Source organism: Leuciscus leuciscus (assembly GCF_965113295.1).
Source record: "Leuciscus leuciscus genome assembly, chromosome: 19".
Classification (NCBI taxonomy): Eukaryota; Metazoa; Chordata; class Actinopteri; order Cypriniformes; family Leuciscidae; genus Leuciscus; species Leuciscus leuciscus.
The window spans coordinates 38,142,226-38,161,952 of NC_138743.1; the positions used below are offsets into that span (position 1 = coordinate 38,142,226).

The window sequence follows — 19,727 nt, forward strand, 5'->3', positions numbered from 1 at the left end:
GTTGATCAGCCTCAGCTTGGTTCTCCAGGGTGAGAATATAGAAAGAAGTGAAGACAGCCAGGGCAGATGTGAAGTCATCCTGAGGGGAACTGACGGGATGACCACCTTTACTTCTACGCAGAGCATCCATGTTTTCCATGTCAGGATGGATTCTCCTAAAAAACAAATGTGAAAACTTGACCTTATAGGGCCGAATGATCTCTTAGAGCCAAATCAGAAACTGTTGCAGTAAATCCACTGGTATAAGTGTGAACACTGAATGCCAGCCTCACCCAGCATGATGACTCTTGGTGTAGTGAAGAGCCAGCTGAGCTTCAGCATCTGCATGGGTACTGGTGTCCTGATGCAGAAGAGCAGACAGAAGGAGTGCTAATGTGGGAGACCGCAATACATCTTTATACATCTGAACATATATATTCATCAGCCATTATATGAATCCAGTAAAATGATTACATCAGCAAGAAGGAAAATGGCCTCATCTTTCTCTCCAAAGAAGATCATCATCAGCAATATGACAGCGATTGTGGAGTCCATGTTTTTCTCCTTGGAGAAAATGTCGGCAAGAACTTGCGCCCATTTCTGGCTAGCGAAGCTTTTGGGAAACGCAGCCCTGATTGGTTCAGCATCGGCCTCCACCACCCCTCCCCCCCCCGTCCAGCTCCACCCCTCCCCCCCCGTCCAGCTCCACAGACCTGGTGAAAGAGGAGACAGGAGGAGACCCGCTTGCCGGAGCAAAGACAGCGCAGGGATCCAGTTGTGGAGTTCCAGAGGTCTGATGACGTGATCAGCTCAGGACACATAATGACACACGACAGATGTTTTACAATACAGATCATTATTTTATTATATTTCAGCAGAAACACACATCACTAGACAGGTAATGAACATAATCTAATTAACATTTATAATGTATTTACAAAGTATTGATCATAATGTGCTTTATATGTGTACAAAAGGCTAAGCTTTAATGACGCTGGTGCCCTCTGCTGGACATTTAATTTGTTGCACTTTAGGATATTATTTCTGAATCACCTGACTATCATTCCTGTAATTTTATTGGGTTAGATCGGGAGAACTGAATGTCAATCAAAATGTGTTCATGCCCAGACATGTAATGTTGCTAAATCTCGCGGCAGTTTTGTAGTAATCTCCGTGCTGATCTGGTCCGATTTCTAGCGGATTTTTGCTCATACTGTGTGCGTACATCTTAAAAGTAAGTAGTTAAATACTCTTTCATGTACATATTGGTAGATTTAGTTGCTGCTACGTTATATTGCAATTCTAAAAGTTTGTTTATTCCTTTGAGGTAGTCAATGCACACATAAGCTCGATCGCACATTCATTTCAGCATAAAACATGCTGAATTAGACTTTGAATGTTACTTTTTGAATATTATGTGATGTAATATTATGTGATAGTTTATTTAAAGTTATGTGTATAAACCTGAGGTAACTGCTGGACTTGTATAATATGTCCTTATCTTTATGCTATTGCATTACTTTTATTTTGTCCAGTACTGTTTCTGCCTCATTGTATACTGTATATTCATTATTGTTATTATTGTTCATTTATAGAACCACACCCATACTGATGTATGAAGCAAAAGACAACAGTAAAGAACTTTATTGTGGACATGGACCAAGTGATTTATTGTTCTGAACAATCTGTAGCGGTTGTCATCTAGTTTAAGATCCGCACCTCAACAACTTTCATACAATATGACAGCACAAGTAATGTGAGAGAGATATGAGCTCTGCTGTTGTTCATTAACACCACTGATGTTGTACATTGAGGACGTTGTGACGTCGCTGGAAACAGAGTCATCAGTGTCCCGATGTGTCGTGAGCTTTACTGTCCTTACCGTCCTTACCATGTTCACCATACACTGATTCACCAGCTAGGAAGCTCTGGAGCGGATTGAGACGCATCCTAAGCTTTTCCACACTTTGAATCAACTGAATCAACCGATTCACTAAATGATTCAGTGTTTGGAAGCGCTGGAGACTCAAACACACACTGGCGACTCCTGCTGGTCAAACAGTGTAAATACGCTGATTTCACGCAGCCGCCATTTTGAAATCGAAAGTGAGGCTCCGGTGGGAAAAACCCCGGAAGTAAAGATAAACAACAATGCCTTTGGACTACCAACTTGAAGCTGCTGCCGCGATTTACACTATTGGATGTTAATATCCAATATAGGATATGTATATAGTTCATTCCTGCTTCTTTTTTTACTTTTTGAATTATAAAAAAAAATAATAAAAAATAATAAATGAATTTCACTGTATATAGTCTAAAGTATAAAAGAAATGTATGTACAGTTTTAGAATTGACACAACATCATTAAACACAACAATACGCCATCGCATTCACGACTCTCCTGTGATTAAAGGCGACACTTCCGGTTTTCTTCCCACCGGAGCCTCGCTTTCGATTTCAAAATAACGGCTGCGTGAAATCAGCGTATACAGCACAAACTGACCCGAACACACAGAACAACACCTTTACAAACACATTACAGATGTTGTATTGAACATCTAATTCAATAAATGAAATTAACAAATCATCTAATACCATTAAATATGAAGTGTCTGTATAATATCTGTTATTTTATTAAATCATAGGGTTTTTATGCACAGCTTGGTTAATCGGGTCAATAAGAGACTATTCAATAAAACTCTTACCTTTTTATTACAAATATGGCATTACAATTATTATTAATATTATATTTACAAATTTATCAAACTTTAAAACACATATAGAAACTGGTTCATGGGTTGATAAATGTAACATATGTTAGTGATGGCCTTTATTTTTAAGTTAAATATTTTTGATTATTTTCTGTAAATTATTGTTCTTTCAATTTATACTTACAAAATGTGTGAAATATGTCAATAACTTGCTGTTGAATTCAGTAATTCTGAAGAAAATTAAATATTAAATGAATATGTAAAATGATTATTAAAATGATGTCTAATATAAAAGTAAATAAATATAGACATGGTTCATGGGTTCACAGAGAGAAACAGTGAAAGTTAATTCTCCAAGCCCTGCGTAAAACACACACAAACAAGCATTACAAAAAGCACAAATGATGCAGACACGTCATATTTACTGGTAGATTATATGTAATAAATGCCACTGATGAACACATGTGCAGTGTGTTTATAAAGATTGATCATTATAGATGTTTGGTCATACAGTGACACAGGTTTGACCAGCAGGAGTTCGCCAGCGTGTTTCCAGCGCTTCAGAAGAGTCAATCATTCTGCCAATCAATCGCTTCAGTTGATTCAGAGTTTGGAAAAGAACAGAGTTTCTCCATCACTAGTTCTCGGCCTCTAAAGTTCAGTTTGTTGTTCATCTGCGCTAAAGAAATGATATTGTGTTCATGTTATTGGTTTCTCCAACGCTCATGTGAACAAAGACAACAACCCTAACATGTTTATCTGTTGTTGACACCTGAGGTCTCCTGCGCATGCGCGATTCTGAGGAAACACCTTTAAGTCCAAACCGAAAGTAAAGACTCGATTCTGAAGAAATGTAGAGTCACATTTCGAGGACTTAAAAATCCGCCGTAAAAAAAGCAAGAAGAAGAAGAAGAAGAAGAAGAGGAGGACTTAAAAACGGACATAAATATCACATCACGGTAAGTACATTTATCAGCTTCTGATATCATGTCATATAAACGTAGAATATTTTCTGATTGCTATCATATTTTAACGGTCATTTTAGGGAGTTGTGACGCATGTAAGTTAACGTTAGGCCTATAGTGACAAGTTCATCTTCAGAGGCCAGTTTCATAAACCGAGCTGCTACATTAAGACTGTGTTTAAGAACTAGATTGACCAACTATCAGTAACTTAGAGCTAATCAGTCTTACTTTTCAGACTCAAATGAGACCAATCTATCTTTTTATGAAACTGACTTAAATGTTTTGACCAGTCTTGAAGAAAAACCTGCCCTGTAAAACTAGTCTAAGCAGTTTCTGCAACTGGAGACAGGGATTATAATCATCCCTGATTATAGATCAGATTTATGATTCTGCTTTTAGTCGAGATTCATTTGCGGATTCTTTACTGAGAATATAGAGGGTTCACTATATATAACTTGGGTAAAGTTGGTTTTATTTTCGCACATTCGCGTTTTCAATTATATGTGCAATAAAGCAATTTTTTTGTGTGCAAATTCTAAGCAGCTACATGATATTTACAACAATGATGATCAACTACTACATTTTCCACAATCGATCAAAATGGGAAAGTATTGTTTTAATGGCATACTAACTTGCGAATTTCCACTGAATGTCCAATGTAGTGTGGTAACCAAGATAGGGACCGTCTAAAAAGTTGTAATATTTTTTCATTGTGTGCTAACGGACAACTACATTTTAGCCAACTACAGCTGTACCAGCAAATCTCTCTCACATTATGTGTTCTCATGCTATTGATTGTCCTTTAGCAACAATAAAAAGTGCATTATAATGATAGGATAGGAAACCTGCCTCACTGCACATACTGTACACAAATATTTTTAGAATCAAATTACATTAATTCACCAAAGGGATTTTTTATTATCCAAAGGCTGTAGTGCTTTCCTAGTGACCAGAATGACTTACTACAGGTGACATTTTGACAATACCTCCTTTACTGTACGTACAATAAACAAATATGTTTATGAAACAATTACTGTAATTCACCTAAAGTATTTTTTCCTATTCCAAAGGCTGTAGTGCTTTCCTAGTGACCACACTGATACCTCCCTTACTGTACAATTATCAAATATTTTTATGTAATAAACTGTAATTCACCTATAGTGTTTTTTTTTTATATATTCCAAAGATTGTAGTACTTTCATAGTGACCACACTGACTTACTACAGGTGAAATTTTGACAATACCTAATAATACTGTTTTACATAATTATATAATACTGTAATTCACTAAAAGGGGTTTTGTTTGTTTAAGGTTGTAGTACATTAATAGGGGCTACATTATTATTAACAGTAGTGACTGAACCTGTACGGATTGGTGCAGCAAATCTGACAGATAATGAACAACAAGATCATGGAGGCATTCAAGATACTGTACAGTGCACTGTTTTATTTCTATTATCTTTCTAATTGTTCATGGAATACCACTGGGATTATACATAAAAGTTGTAATTAATTCCTCGTGGTTAGAGTAATATTTCAATTTCACTTCTTCAAAATGTTGTTGTTGTTCTTATATTATCATAAACCCTTTAACTGATTGTTTTGTCAAGTACTTTTTACTTTACTATATTTTCTTTTAGTGAAGTGACGTAAAAGTTTAAGTAAAACAAATGTGTGTGTTTGAATAAATTTTTTTCAAATGTTTTCAGTCAGGACTACTTTGGGTAAACAAAAATATTTAAGCAATTGAACATGTTATTTAATATTTATTCATTGCATTATGTAATTGGTTAACACACATAACTATAACTGTTAGTGGTTTGTTACATAATTAATCCTTGTCATGTTTACCAATGTGAACAGTGCCAAAGATGGTACCCAGTGTAAGCTGCATTGGACTATCACCAGACAAGCTACCTGGAGAAGATGGCCAATGGTTGTGCTCTCTTGCTCCTGTCTGCCTCGCAGCCTGCTGTGAGTGTGTTTGCTCTGTGCTGTAAGCTCCGTCTTAGCCTCGTATTTTCCTTGTTTTGAACCATCATCTACTACAATTTCTAGTTGTTTATACTACTACTAAATACAGCTTACCCAACATCGCTAGCTTCCGTTACTACTAGCACAACACGCTAGTAATTCGCTAGCCTGTAAACGCGCCACCCGTGCGCTCAGCTATTTTTATTTATTTATTTTCTCTCGCGCGCTCGCGCCTTTGAGTTCATAAAAGCTCAGGTGAGTAAGAAACACTCAACAAACACGGTGAGTAATGTCTTGTCCTGTTATTATCATGCGTTGCGTCTGAACGCGTTGTTGTTTTTGGAGCTCTATCGATTTGATTTATAATTCTTGATTTTTCTCTTTAAACTCGCTTACAACGAACATTTTCTACTTTTCCTCACTGAGAAGCACTAATGTTACTGCTCAAACCTCATTGTTACAACGCGGACTGTTGAGCAGACGCGTCTCAAGCCTATTAGTGATCCAACGCTGCATACTCTTAAAGGTTACGTCCGTGGATCACGGCTGAACGCGTCTTCTCCACACTCACTTACAAACAAACTTATAATATAAATTAGTATTAATATTGATAGCATCACTGGTAGCTTCGTTGCTAACTCACTGTCCATCTGTTAAAATGGCGAATATATCAGATGTAAGTAGTCTACCGCTTGGTGCAGGTGAGGACACATTTGAGCTGCACGCACTGCAGTCTGAGCTGGAAGCTGTTGAGAAACAGATCCACGACCTTTTATTGAGACAGGCCGAGCTGAGAGACCGGTGTTTGGCTCTTGAAACATCACGCGCCGATGCACACAAATCAGTGTTTAACGTTACTAACCCGCTGACTCCGACCGCGTCTACTCCGTGCGTTCCTCAGCATCGGTCGCGATCAGCCATGGTCTCGTTCACTCCGGCTCCAACACGCCACCACGAAGCCTGGGTGGTTCCGCAGCGGAAGACGCGAGTCAGGTTTAGACCAAGACTTTCTCCGACCCTCCCGGTTTTCGAGTTATCCACACAAAACCGCTTCTCCCCTCTACGCGAAACAGAACGCGATGCTGTGATCATCGGCGATTCCATCGTTCGGCACGTACACGCTACGTTAGGTAAAAGTAAGGTGCACAGTCACTGCTTTCCTGGTGCTCGTGTTTCTGAAATCGCCGCTCGCGTTCCCGAGATCCTGAACGGTGACGAGCGCGTCGGAACTGTGGTCCTGCACGCGGGAGTGAACGACATCAGGCTGCGCCAGACGGAGATTCTGAAGAAAGACTTCAGGAATCTAATCGATACGGTACGCAGCACATCGCCTGAAACAACGATCATTGTGTCAGGACCGCTTCCCACGTACCGACTAGGGCATGAAAAGTTCAGCAGATTATTTGCGCTAAATGAATGGTTAATGTCATGGTGCAATGAGCAGAAACTGCTCTTTGTAAATAATTGGAATCTGTTTTGGGAGCGTCCTAGGCTTTTCCGTGATGATGGCTTACACCCAAGCAGATTCGGAGCGGATCTTCTGTCAGATAACATCTCCAAAATGTTAAATACCCTTTGACTAGTAACCAAAAGTCCAAATCATAGTCTCTGCTGCACCAATTCAACTGATATAAATACTAGTGTAGAACATTGCATAGAAACCGTGTCTATTCCTCGTTTAGTGAGATCAAATAATAAATCTAATGCAGGATCTAGGAAAAATCTAATTGTTATTAAAACAGAAAATGTTGCTATTAGTAAACAAAAACTATTTCTAAAGCTAGGTCTTCTAAACATTAGATCACTCACACCTAAGGCAGTTATTGTAAATGAAATAGTCACAGATAATAGCTTCGATATACTTTGCCTTACTGAAACCTGGCTTAAACCAAATGATTATTTCGGTATTAATGAGTCTACTCCTCCTGGATACTGTTATAAGCATGAGCCCCGTCTGATTGGTCGTGGCGGAGGTGTTGCAACCATTTATAAAGATATTCTAAATGTTACCCAGAAAACGGGTTATAAGTTTATTTCATTTGAAGTACTTGTACTAAATGTTACGCTCTTAGATGTTAGAAAAACATCCCTATTATCTCTAGCCTTGGCTACCGTATATAGACCGCCAGGGCCTTACGCTGATTTCCTAAAAGAGTTTGCAGATTTTCTCTCAGACCTATTAGTCAATGTCGATAAAGCATTAATTGTTGGAGATTTTAACATACACGTAGATAATCCAAATGATGCGTTAGGAGCTGCGTTTACAGATTTATTCAATTCATTTGGGGTCAAGCAAAACGTCACCGGACCAACACATCGTCTTAATCATACACTCGATTTAATTATATCACATGGAACCGATCCAACCGATATAGATATCATTCCACAAAGTGATGAAGTCACTGATCACTACATGGTAACTTGCATATTACGTACTGCTGTAATATGTCATGCAGCGCCGCGTTATCGACCAGGCAGAACAATCCTTCCATCCACCATAGATAATTTCTCAAATTGCTTATCTAATCTGTCTCAGCTGCTGCCTGAACCCAAACAAACAGATGAACTAGAAGAACTAACTAGCACTATGAGCACCATTCTCTCTAGAACATTGGATGTGGTTGCACCTATTAAATTAAAAAAGGTCAGAGAGAAAAATAAAGCACCATGGTATAACAATACTACGCATGTTTTAAAGAGAGAAACCCGTATTTTAGAGCGTAAATGGAAACAAACTAATTTAGAGGTCTTTAGAATCGCGTGGAAAGACAGTATGTCACGTTATAAAAAGGCCCTAAAAGCGGCCAGGGCTGAGCACCTCCGCAAACTAATAGAAAACAACCAAAACAATCCAAGGTTTTTATTTAACACCGTGGCTAGACTAACAAATAAACAGACGTCACCCGAACAAAATATCCCGTTACAGTTCAGTAGTAATGATTTCATGAACTTCTTCACTGAGAAAATAGAAAGCATCAGAACCACAATTGTAAACGTTCAATCTTCAATCGAACGCTCGACATTTCCATTTCCGGTGGCGCTGCACGGCTGCGACCCGGGCTCTGGCTGCACGTGTCTATGTTTTATGGTTGTTGTTTGATTGTTTTCTTTTATCTATTTTATTTATTTATTTTTTCTTAGTTAGAGCGCGCTAGCGAGCTACTCGATGGCAACACTTGCATACATCCTTGTTTGGATATTTATCACTTGGGAACTCTTATCACCATGGTTTATAACAACCACTATGTGTGGGGAGACTCAAACTCTTATATCATACACAAGTGAAGCCCTGTTTTTGCTCTCACCTCGATCAGTGGATTTAAATCCGATGGTGGACCTGCCGGAGGAGCTGAAACGGAAATCAGATCTACGCCGGAGATCTCGTAAAAGGGGCAGACGAGGGGGAGTTTTACAGCGTCTCAGACGGAGGTCGAATAGGCCGCCTCTCCCTTCCATCATTCTTGGAAATGTTAGATCACTGAGAACTAAGATGGAAGAACTTCGTATTAACGCCAGATCATGCTTCGAATACCGGGACTCGAGTGTAATGGCGTTTACAGAAACTTGGCTTCACAAGGACATTCCCAGTTCGCTTATGGAGATTGAAGGTTTCTCCTTGGTTCGAGCGGATAGAGGGGAGTCCTCGGAGAAAGTCAGAGGTGGAGGAGTCTGTGTGTACGTGAGTAACGGATGGTGCACACAATATACAGTGAAAGAATCCGGCTGTACTACTGACGCCGAATACCTCTGTCTAAGTCTAAGACCTTTTTATCTCCCGAGGGAGTTTGGCAACGTGATATTGTGCGTGGTGTATATTCCTCCCAGTGGTAACGCCTCCAGAGCTGCCTTAAGTATATCGGACTGTATTCAAAAACAGTTACAGCGAACACCGGGAGCTCCAGTCCTTGTCTTGGGCGATTTTAATCATTGCAAACTTGAGCCGTTTTTACCAGGCTTTTTCCAATATGTTAAATCTGCGACCAGGAACAATAACGTTTTGGATAAATGTTATGGCAACATTAAGGATGCCTATAAGGCAAAAACTAAACCCCCTTTATCCACGTCTGACCATAATATAGTTCATTTAATACCAACATACAGAACTGTTTTAAAAAGGAGCAAACCTCTGGTCAAGACGGTAACTATATGGGATGAAGGAAATGTAGAGGCATTAAAAGGGTGTTTTCTAAGTACGAACTGGTCGGTATTTCACGACACAGATCTGAACGCAGTTACGGAGACAACTACGGACTATATTCGCTTCTGTGTGGATACAATACTACCCAAGAAGGAGATAATGGTGTTCCCTAATAATAAGCCTCACATAACAAAAGAAGTGAAAGCCTGTATCAATAGGAAAAAAGTAGCTTTTCTGAAAAAAGATCGGGTTGAGTTAAAAGTCGTCCAAAAGGAACTGAATAAACTATTATGGGAAGCTAGGAAGCGAAAAAAGGACTACATTGAACAGAACATTGCATCTATGAACAATAAAAAACTGTGGAACTCACTGAGAACGATCTCTAACATGGATTCTAAAAAACAACGCTTTATTACTACTGACGATTTTAAGAAAGCAAATGAGTTGAATGACTTTTTTATTCGTTTTGATAATAATGATCCTGTTAAGGAATGTGAAGAGTTATTACAAAATATTGAATGTGCAACGGATGTTAGATTACTTGTGAACCCTCAAGAAGTTACTTCTCTTTTTCGGAAAATTTGCATTAAGAAATCAACGGGGCCAGATGGTATCTCTGCTTATCTTTTACGAGAGTGTGCAGAAGAATTAACTCCAGCTTGGTGTCCAATTTTCCAGCAATCCCTGGACAGTCATATGGTTCCTTTTTTATGGAAAAAGACTATTATTACACCTGTTCCTAAAAAAACAGGTGCTGTTGATAATAATGATTTTAGACCAATTGCTATAACTTCTGTAATTATGAAATGTTTGGAGAGGTATGTGATGTCGAGACTGAAATGTAGTGTAAATTCATCATTGGATCCATTTCAATTTGCCTATATGGTGGGAAGAGGGACTGTTGATGCTGTTAATACTATCACTCATTTGACTCTTCAACATCTAGACATTTCTAATGCTTATGCACGATTACTCTTTGTAGATTTTAGCTCCGCTTTTAATACGCTTCAGCCACAGTTACTCCTGGGTAAGCTTGTAAAAAGTAATGTCAACCCTTTTATTATTAAGTGGTTCTTTTCTTTCTTAACCAATCGTACTCAATATGTAAAAGTAAATAATACACTCTCTGATGTTAAATCTATTAGTATTGGTGCGCCTCAAGGTTGCGTATGCTCTCCCTTTTTGTTTACTCTTTATACAAATGACTGTCTTAGTATAAATAAGAATAACTATATTATCAAATACTCTGACGACACAGTGATATTGAGTCTCTTAGACAAAGATCATGATATATTAGCTTATCAGTCTGAAATTGAGAATTTTGTGCGTTGGTGTAATGTAAATCATCTTATCGTAAATGTATCAAAAACGAAGGAAATGATAATAGATCCAAAAAGATTAGGTGATTATAGCCCAGTTATCATCTATGATAATATCATTGAGCAGGTGGATACCTATAAGTATCTAGGTGTGGTCATTGATCGGTCATTTACTTGGAAAGCCCACATTGATTATATCTGTTCAAAATTTCAACAACGCTTGTATTTTTTGAGACGACTTAGGCTGTTTGGTGTAAATCAGAGAATTATGCAATTATTCTATTACGCTGTTTTAGGTAGTCTTTTGAATTATGGGATGCAAACTTGGTATGGCAATCTTTCGGTCCAATTAAAATCACAGCTTGCTCGTCTTGTGAAAATTGCAATGAAAGTTATGGGTGTAAGAGAGTACTCATCACTTCAATCAATTTACGAATCGTTGATTTTTAAAAATGCACAGACAATAGTGAGTGATTCAAGCCATGTTTTATTCCCAGAGTATCAGCTTCTGCCATCAGGGAGACGGTATAGAGTCCCATTGTGTAAGAGCAACCGTTACAAAAAGTCATTTATTCCTGTATCTATTAATATGTTAAATAGCAAGATGTAGTAATGTAGTCGTGTTGAAATGTAGTGTAAATTCATTATTGGATTCATTTTCAATTTGCCTATATGGTGGGAAGAGGGACTGTAGTGTAAATTCATTATTGGATCCATTTTCAATTTGCCTATATGGTGGGAAGAGGGACCGTTGATGCTGTTAATATTTGTAGCTTTTTATTGGTTGTGTGTGTATATGTGTATGTATGTATGTATATGTTGTGTATCAATGCAGCTTTGAGTCCAAGACAAATTTCCTTAAAAAGGACAATAAAGTATACAAACAAACAATCGCGCCTTATAATTCAGCTTCAATTATCACCCCGAAAGAACAATTACAGTGCTTTGCAACTATAGAACAAAAAGAGTTAAATAAACTTATCACTTCATCTAAAACAACAACATGTTTATTAGATCCTATACCAACTAAACTACTGAAAGAAGTGTTACCTGTAGTGGAAGATCCTCTCCTCAATATTATTAACTCGTCTTTATCTTTAGGTCATGTTCCAAGAACATTTAAACTGGCAGTTATAAAACCTCTCATTAAGAAACCACAATTAGATCATAATAATCTAGCAAATTATAGACCCATTTCAAATCTTCCATTTATGTCTAAAATATTAGAAAAAGTGGTGTCCGCTCAACTGGGCTCTTTCTTGCAACAAAATGAGATCTATGAAAAGTTTCAGTCTGGATTCAGACCGCATCATAGCACTGAAACTGCGCTCGTTAAAATCACAAATGATTTACTTTTAGCTTCTGACCAAGGCTGTATCTCAATACTAGTTTTACTTGATCTTAGTGCTGCGTTCGATACTATAGATCACACAATACTCTTAGATCGACTACAAAATTATACTGGTGTTCAAGGACAAGCACTAAGCTGGTTCAAATCATACCTATCTGACCGCTACCATTTTGTCTATTTAAATGGAGAAAAATCGATCATAACTCCAGTAAACTATGGAGTGCCGCAGGGATCTGTGTTAGGCCCTCTGTTATTTTCAATATATATGATGCCACTTGGAAATATTATAAGGAAACATGGAATTAGTTTCCATTGTTATGCTGATGACACTCAAATATATATTTCATCACGGCCGGATGAAAACGCAAAATTTTCCAAATTGACAGAGTGTGTTAAAGATATAAAAGATTGGATGACGCGTAATTTTCTTTTATTAAATCCAGACAAGACAGAGGTAATACTTATCGGTTCAAAAAACCGCCCACAAAACCTCGCACAATACAACTTTAACATCATAGGATGTCCTGTTACTTTATCCTCTATAGTAAAAGACCTGGGTGTTATACTCGATTGCAACCTGTCTTTTGAAAATCATATTTCATATGTTACAAAAACAGCATTTTTCCACCTTAGAAACATTGCTAAGCTACGTAATATGCTATCAGTTTCTGATGCAGAAAAGTTAGTTCATGCATTCATGACCTCGAGACTGGATTACTGTAATGCTTTACTAGCTGGTTGTCCTGCATCCTCAATAAACAAGCTACAGTTAGTCCAAAATGCCGCCGCTAGAGTTCTTACTAGATCAAGAAAATATGATCATATAACACCGATTTTATCATCACTGCATTGGTTACCTATAAAGTTCCGTATTAATTACAAGGTATTGCTACTGACCTATAAAGCCCTAAACGGCTTAGCTCCAGTCTATTTAACGGATCTTTTATCACCCTATAATCCATCGCGCTCTTTAAGATCACTAAATTCAAGGCTTTTGGTCATACCTAGGATATCCAGAACCACCAAAGGAGGGAGAGCATTCTCACATTTGGCTCCAAAACTCTGGAATAGTCTTCCTGATACTGTTCGTTGCTCAGACTCGCTCTCCCAGTTTAAAACTAGATTAAAGTCGCATCTCTTCAGCCAGGCATTCATATAATCCTACAGTTCAAACTACAATCCGGCCTCTAGCTCATAAATGCCAGAGGAGAACTGGCCCCCGACTGAGCCTGGGTTCTCCCAAGGTTTTTTTTTCTCCATTAGGTCACCTGATGGAGTTTTAGGACACCATTAGGTCACTTGATGAAGTTTTTCGGTTCCTTGCCACTGTTGCCTTTGGCTTGCTCAGTTGGGGATATTTTGGGGATATTTAATTTAATTTTATCAATCAATAAATTCCTCTTGAAACAAACTTTGTTGTATTATTTTAATTTAATACTGTGAAGCTGCTTTGATACAATCTGTATTGTGAAAAGCGCTATACAAATAAACTTGACTTGACTTGACTTGACTCACTGTGTACCTTAAACAGTGGAACATCATTAAAGAATATCTGCTGAAACTTCTGCTTTATTGTCCTTGTTGTAATATGGATTACCACTGTATATCTGTATTTTGGGACTTACAGCTAAAGACCCAAGGACCAGATATGATTTATTAAGACCAGGCGTTAGAAGTGCAGTCAATTTAAGACAAGAGTCAGAATTATAATAAATTAAAGGAAATTTTACTGAAGATAGTTTGCAGTTTCATCAGGCAGAAGTCAGCTTCAAGAATCACAAGGAGGGATTACTCCAGTGATCAAAAGTAGGCCGCTTCCCCTTACATTTACAAAAATCACAGCAATTACACCCTTCACCAAGGTCTAAGCTTTGTCATTGCTTCAGGTTGAATGATTCTGATTGGCTAATAAATAATCACACATTTTCTACGCATAGATAGACTGAAGCATATCTCCATCAATTATGCGGCTGACATTCGGACCCTGAATTTAGGCACGTCGTGACCTTCCACTCTTGTAGTGATTGTAATGAATAGTAATTGGACCCATTTTTGAGTCTCTAGGACCAACTCTATAGCGCCACCACCAGTTCAAAAATTCAACATTAAAAGGGTTATAGCTTTTGAACCCTTTGATCTAGATGTGAATGTAAATAGATGTCAAATGAAACTTAGTACACCTGATTCCACTCATTATGGTGATCACAATCAATATCTTACATTAAGACTCCGCCCATTACAGTAGTGGCCATTTTGAAAAGTACAGTGTTCAGTTTTTTTGCTACTCCTCATTCAAATTTTGTTCAATTCTTACGATCAGATGATCTTTGGACCGAGCCACACAGAAGTGACTGAACAGATTTGATTTACGCTACCGTTCCCGATATATTTTTCTCCAAATTTGACCTGTATTTGTAGCCTTATGCTAGTTAGCTTAGCATGCTAATTGGTTAGCATGCTAACCAGATGCCATTCTTTCTAATGTGGCTCTTCAGCTATCAGGCTAACCATAAACTACATTAGCATTAAGCTAACTTAGCTTGCTAATCTGGTTAACATGCTTTTGTGTGCTCATTCTTACACTTAAGCCTCTCCTCGGCAGCTTGGTAAGACAGCGTCAACTGAGTGGTGCAAGCTGCTAAACCACGTGCCACGAGCCCTGAACCATTCCGATTGTGGGAATCCTGTGTGGGACATTCGCAGACCGCAAGAGGTATTGTGGCCTTAAGTGGTGGAAAAGTTGCTTCTGTTCCAGACATGGTGTCTATATGTGAACGAACTCGATAAATACAACATGCAGCAAATTTATACAAAAATTATTCATTTTGATTTGCTTCTCACTTGAACTATTGGACCTTCTTCATCTTGCCAAAAAGACAACTTCCCAGTGGCGCAATGATATGAGTGACAGGTATCTGACCCAGAGATAAGGGGTTCGAGCCCCGCGTGGGATGCTTTAAAAAAATTGTGTGTCATGTTGATTCCTTTATTATTCAACGTTGTTCAACGTTCAACGTCATTCTCATCTGAACTTCTGTTCATTTTGAGTTAATTTTCACCTGTACTTCTGAACCAGCTCTTTTTTCTTCAATTTCTGCTGTTTTTACTCTTCCTGCTCTTGCTGCTGCTTCAGGGGCTTGGCCCCGTATCGCTGCTTGCAGCTATATTTCCACTTGTTCCTTAACCTGTAACCAAGAATACTAACACACACAGACACAGTTTCTTCAAGATTGGATTTGGTGAGGAGGAGAGTCTTCTCAAAACATCAAGATAACATGTTCTTTCTCTCAAGGAGAGGATACTTTAAATCTAACTGTAAAGTAAAGACTTTAACTAAGAAATGGTCTCTCAACTATAGGTTTCAATGACTCAACTATAGGTTTCAATGACTCCTGAGACCATTGCTATCAGGGTAGCCTAGAAAAGCAGATGGATGTAGTGACACCTGTTAAAGAAGTCCATATTTCATCTCTGGAAGCCAGGCTAAATGAGCAAGCACTGTTACTGTATTCCTGGCATGGGCCAGACCCTTACGTTACACCTCAGATATCAAATACAGACATTTAAAGGACACATGAAATAACATTTTCGATAATCACACTGGTAATTTCTATAACAAAGTAAAATCTCATAAGCCTAGAGAAGTCATTCAACTCATTTGATATATAGAAGGAAAACTATTGATTAATACCTTGATTATAATCACTCATTAGATATACATTGAAGCAGCAGTGTGTTCCAGAATCCACTTCTTCAGGACTTCATAACAAAAACTTAACTTGAATCATTACAATAAGGGTGTTGCTTATTTATAACGTTGAAAATATGATTAACCTAAAATATCTGAATTTTTTTAATCAATGAAAGAATTGTGTTGTACCAGGAACAGCAGTTCTAATACATACTTTTACCTAATACATTTATCAAAGTTAATTGAGTGATCACTAGGAACATACTATAACCTTTGGAACATGAAAAAAGGTGAAATTACAATAATTTTTTCATAATAATATGTTTGTACTATACGTAAAGTAAGGTAGGTATTGGCAGTATTTAACATGTAGTAAGTAAGTCTGATCACTAGGAAAGTACTACAACCTTTGGAATATATACAAAAAACCGCCCACAAAACATCGCACAATACAACTTTAACATCATAGGATGTCCTGTTACTTTATCCTCCACAGTAAAAGACCTGGGTGTTATACTCGATTGCAACCTGTCTTTTGAAAATCATATTTCATATGTTACAAAAACAGACTTTTTCCACCTTAGAAACATTGCTAAGCTACGTAATATGCTATCAGTTTCTGATGCAGAAAAGTTAGTTCATGCATTCATGACCTCGAGACTGGATTACTGTAATGCTTTATTAGCTGGTTGTCCTGCATCCTCAATAAACAAGCTACAGTTAGTCCAAAATGCCGCCGCTAGAGTTCTTACGAGATCAAGAAAATATGATCATATAACACCGATTTTATCATCACTGCATTGGTTACCTATAAAGCTCCGTATTAATTACAAGGTATTGCTACTGACTTATAAAGCCCTAAACGGCTTAGCTCCAGTCTATTTAACGGATCTTCTATCACCCTATAATCCATCGCGCTCTTTAAGATCACTAAATTCAAGGCTTTTGGTCATACCTAGGATATCCAGAACCACCAAAGGAGGGAGAGCATTTTCACATTTGGCTCCAAAACTCTGGAATAGTCTTCCTGATACTGTTCGTTGCTCAGACTCACTCTCCCAGTTTAAAACTAGATTAAAGTCGCATCTCTTCAGCCAGGCATTCTTATAATCCTACAGTTCAAACTACAATCCGGCCTCTAGCTCATAAATGCCAGAGGAGAACTGGCCCCAGACTGAGCCTGGGTTCTCCCATGGTTTTTTTTCTCCATTAGGTCACCTGATGGAGTTTTAGGACACCATTAGGTCACCTGATGGAGTTTTAGGACACCATTAGGTCACTTGATGGAGTTTTTCGGTTCCTTGCCACTGTTGCCTTTGGCTTGCTCAGTTGGGGATATTTTGGGGATATTTAATTTAATTTTATCAATCAATAAATTCCTCTTGAAAAAACTTTGTTGTATTATTTTAATTTAATACTGTGAAGCTGCTTTGATACAATCTGTATTGTGAAAAGCGCTATACAAATAAACTTGACTTGACTTGACTTGACAAAAAAAACACTATAGGTGAATTACAGTTTATTACATAAACATATGTAATAAACACATGTAATAATATGTTTATTACATAAATATATTTGATAATTGTACAGTAAGGGAGGTATTGTCAAAAAGTCAGTGTGGTCACTAGGAGAGCACTAAAGCCTTTGGAACATGAAAAAATACTTTAGGTGAATTACAGTAATTTTTCCATGTGGATTTTTGTGTGCTGTATGTACAGTGAGGGAGGTATTGTCAAAATGTCACGTGTAGTAAGTCAGTCTGGTCACTGGGAGAGCACTACAGCCTTTAGAACATGAAAACATACTTTAGGTGAATTACAGTAATTTTTTCACATTAACGTTTGTGTACTGAACGTACAGTAAGGGAGGTATTGGCAAAATCTCACCTGTAGTAAGTCAGTCTGGTCACTATAAACATACTAAAATATTTGGAAGAAGGAAAACCCCTTTTGGTGATTTCTTTCAATGTTTCCTAAAAAATATTTGTATACTGTAAATACAGTAAAGGTGATGATACACAGGGCAACTTTTTGAGCAATGTTGCTGGGCAATGTTGCCGTCAACGGGCAACCAGATGAGACACAGGGCCCACGACCCATCTAAATTATCCAGATAGAAATGTATTGCCTATTTTCAATGTGAAAGTGCCCAAGGAACAATCGCTCGGCAAGATTGCCCATCAACATTGCTCAAGAAGTTGCCCTGTATATCATCACCTTAAGGGTGGTATTGTTAAAATCTCACCTGTAGTAAGTCAGTGTGGTCACTAGGAACATTCTACAACCTTTGGAATATCCCTTTGGTGAATTATTGTAAGTTTTACATAAAAAATATGTGTGTAGCCTACTGTACGGTCCCTAAAGCAGCCTCGGTGAATATGCAGCAAATATCAAACCTAAAATTAATTTTACCCCGCTTGGCATCTTTACTTTTTAGGAAAACTCGACTATGTTCGTGTGAAATGGCACTGTCCATGTATGTGGTACTGAAGGTCCTACATGATCCTACCTGCACCTCACAGTTTCAATAACTTTTCAGTGCAGTGGTTACCCAAATTAAACACTTGAATGTTATTAAGCACTCTCCAAAGAACACACTACACCATGGGGATTGGCATATTTATTGCATTTAGTTGACTGTGAAATGCAGCAATATATAAACCTCAAAAATCTAATATGGTGGAACAAATAACTCCAAAACTTGTTAAAAGTGCACCGTTGCTGCAGTACATGAAGTGTGCTAGTTGAGTAAGTTGCCAATAAATTCACAGATTCGAACTTCACGGATCAATAACTCGTAAGCTAAGCATTGTTACTACACAAATAACATTGTTTTAATAATGTTCTAATAATTTCCCTGGACAAAAATACATTGATCTCTATATGCGCAGGCGGCTGAGCAGATCCGAAGGGACCAGTCAGTAACAGTCAAAAACACACACTATAGTGTCACTAAATTCAGTTCACACATCACTACTGTCCTGATGGTTATACTACAACACTTATTTTGGGTAAAAAAAAAAATGTTTGCATTATTTTTTATGATTTGTTATTATGGAAAATATTCAAAAACGTCACTGTAATTCTCTGTATTGTTGCCAAATTCAGATCACACATTGTTATACAATTATACAATTGTATTGCATTTATTCAAAACAAAGTCTTGTTATATAACCAGCAGGACAGCAGTGATGTGTCATGTGTGATCTGAATTTGGCAACAATACAGAGAATTACAGTGAAGTTTTTGAATATTTTGTAGTAACACTTTTCGGGTTTTGCACTTTGCAGACGGTCCCTTCCCAGCAGCCTGCGCATAGAGATCAGTGTATTATTTTTTCCACTGCAAAGGGAAGCTCGTTTTGAGGCTGCAGGTGTTATGTGTAGTTGTTAGGTGTTATTTGTGTAGTAACAACTTTTAGTTCACGAGTTATTGAACGCGGAAGTCCGCGAATGTGCGAATATAAAACCAACTGATGGGAGCGGGGTATAGGGGTTTGGACTTTGCCCCAAGGAAAGCGAAGATTCTGACGAAATGTAAATTCGCATTTCAAGGACTTAAAAACTGTCACATCAAGGTAAGTTTATTTATCAGCTTT

The 19,727-nt window shown here is 37.8% G+C and overlaps 2 protein-coding genes and 1 long non-coding RNA gene across 9 annotated transcripts in view; 2 read left to right on the forward strand and 1 right to left on the reverse strand.

Annotated features, from left to right (window-relative positions):
• Positions 1-19,727, forward strand: part of LOC309482471 (protein NLRC3-like) — a 164,714-nt gene that overhangs the window by 122,863 nt on the left and 22,124 nt on the right. The window contains exon 2 of one of the 7 annotated variants that reach the window (XM_082147858.1): positions 3,618-3,649. The exons of 4 other annotated variants lie outside the window; for them this stretch is intronic. The gene's annotated coding sequence lies outside the window, so the exon portion shown is untranslated. Of the gene's footprint in view, positions 1-2,899; positions 3,650-17,998; positions 19,707-19,727 lie in introns of those variants that run through there. 2 more of the 7 variants (XM_082147857.1, XM_082147860.1) reach the window with 2 other exon arrangements.
• LOC309482543 (uncharacterized protein) lies at positions 3,619-8,625 on the forward strand. The gene is made up of 2 exons (XM_082148004.1): positions 3,619-3,754; positions 3,792-8,625. Exon 2 carries the CDS (start codon positions 6,287-6,289, stop codon positions 7,205-7,207), a length of 921 nt encoding a protein of 306 aa, XP_082004130.1. The 5' UTR covers positions 3,619-3,754; positions 3,792-6,286; the 3' UTR covers positions 7,208-8,625.
• LOC309482579 lies at positions 6,027-16,556 on the reverse strand. The gene is made up of 2 exons (XR_014200315.1): positions 16,463-16,556; positions 6,027-13,950 (listed from the first exon to the last, which is right to left on the reverse strand). It is a non-coding gene; the product is annotated as an uncharacterized lncRNA (long non-coding RNA).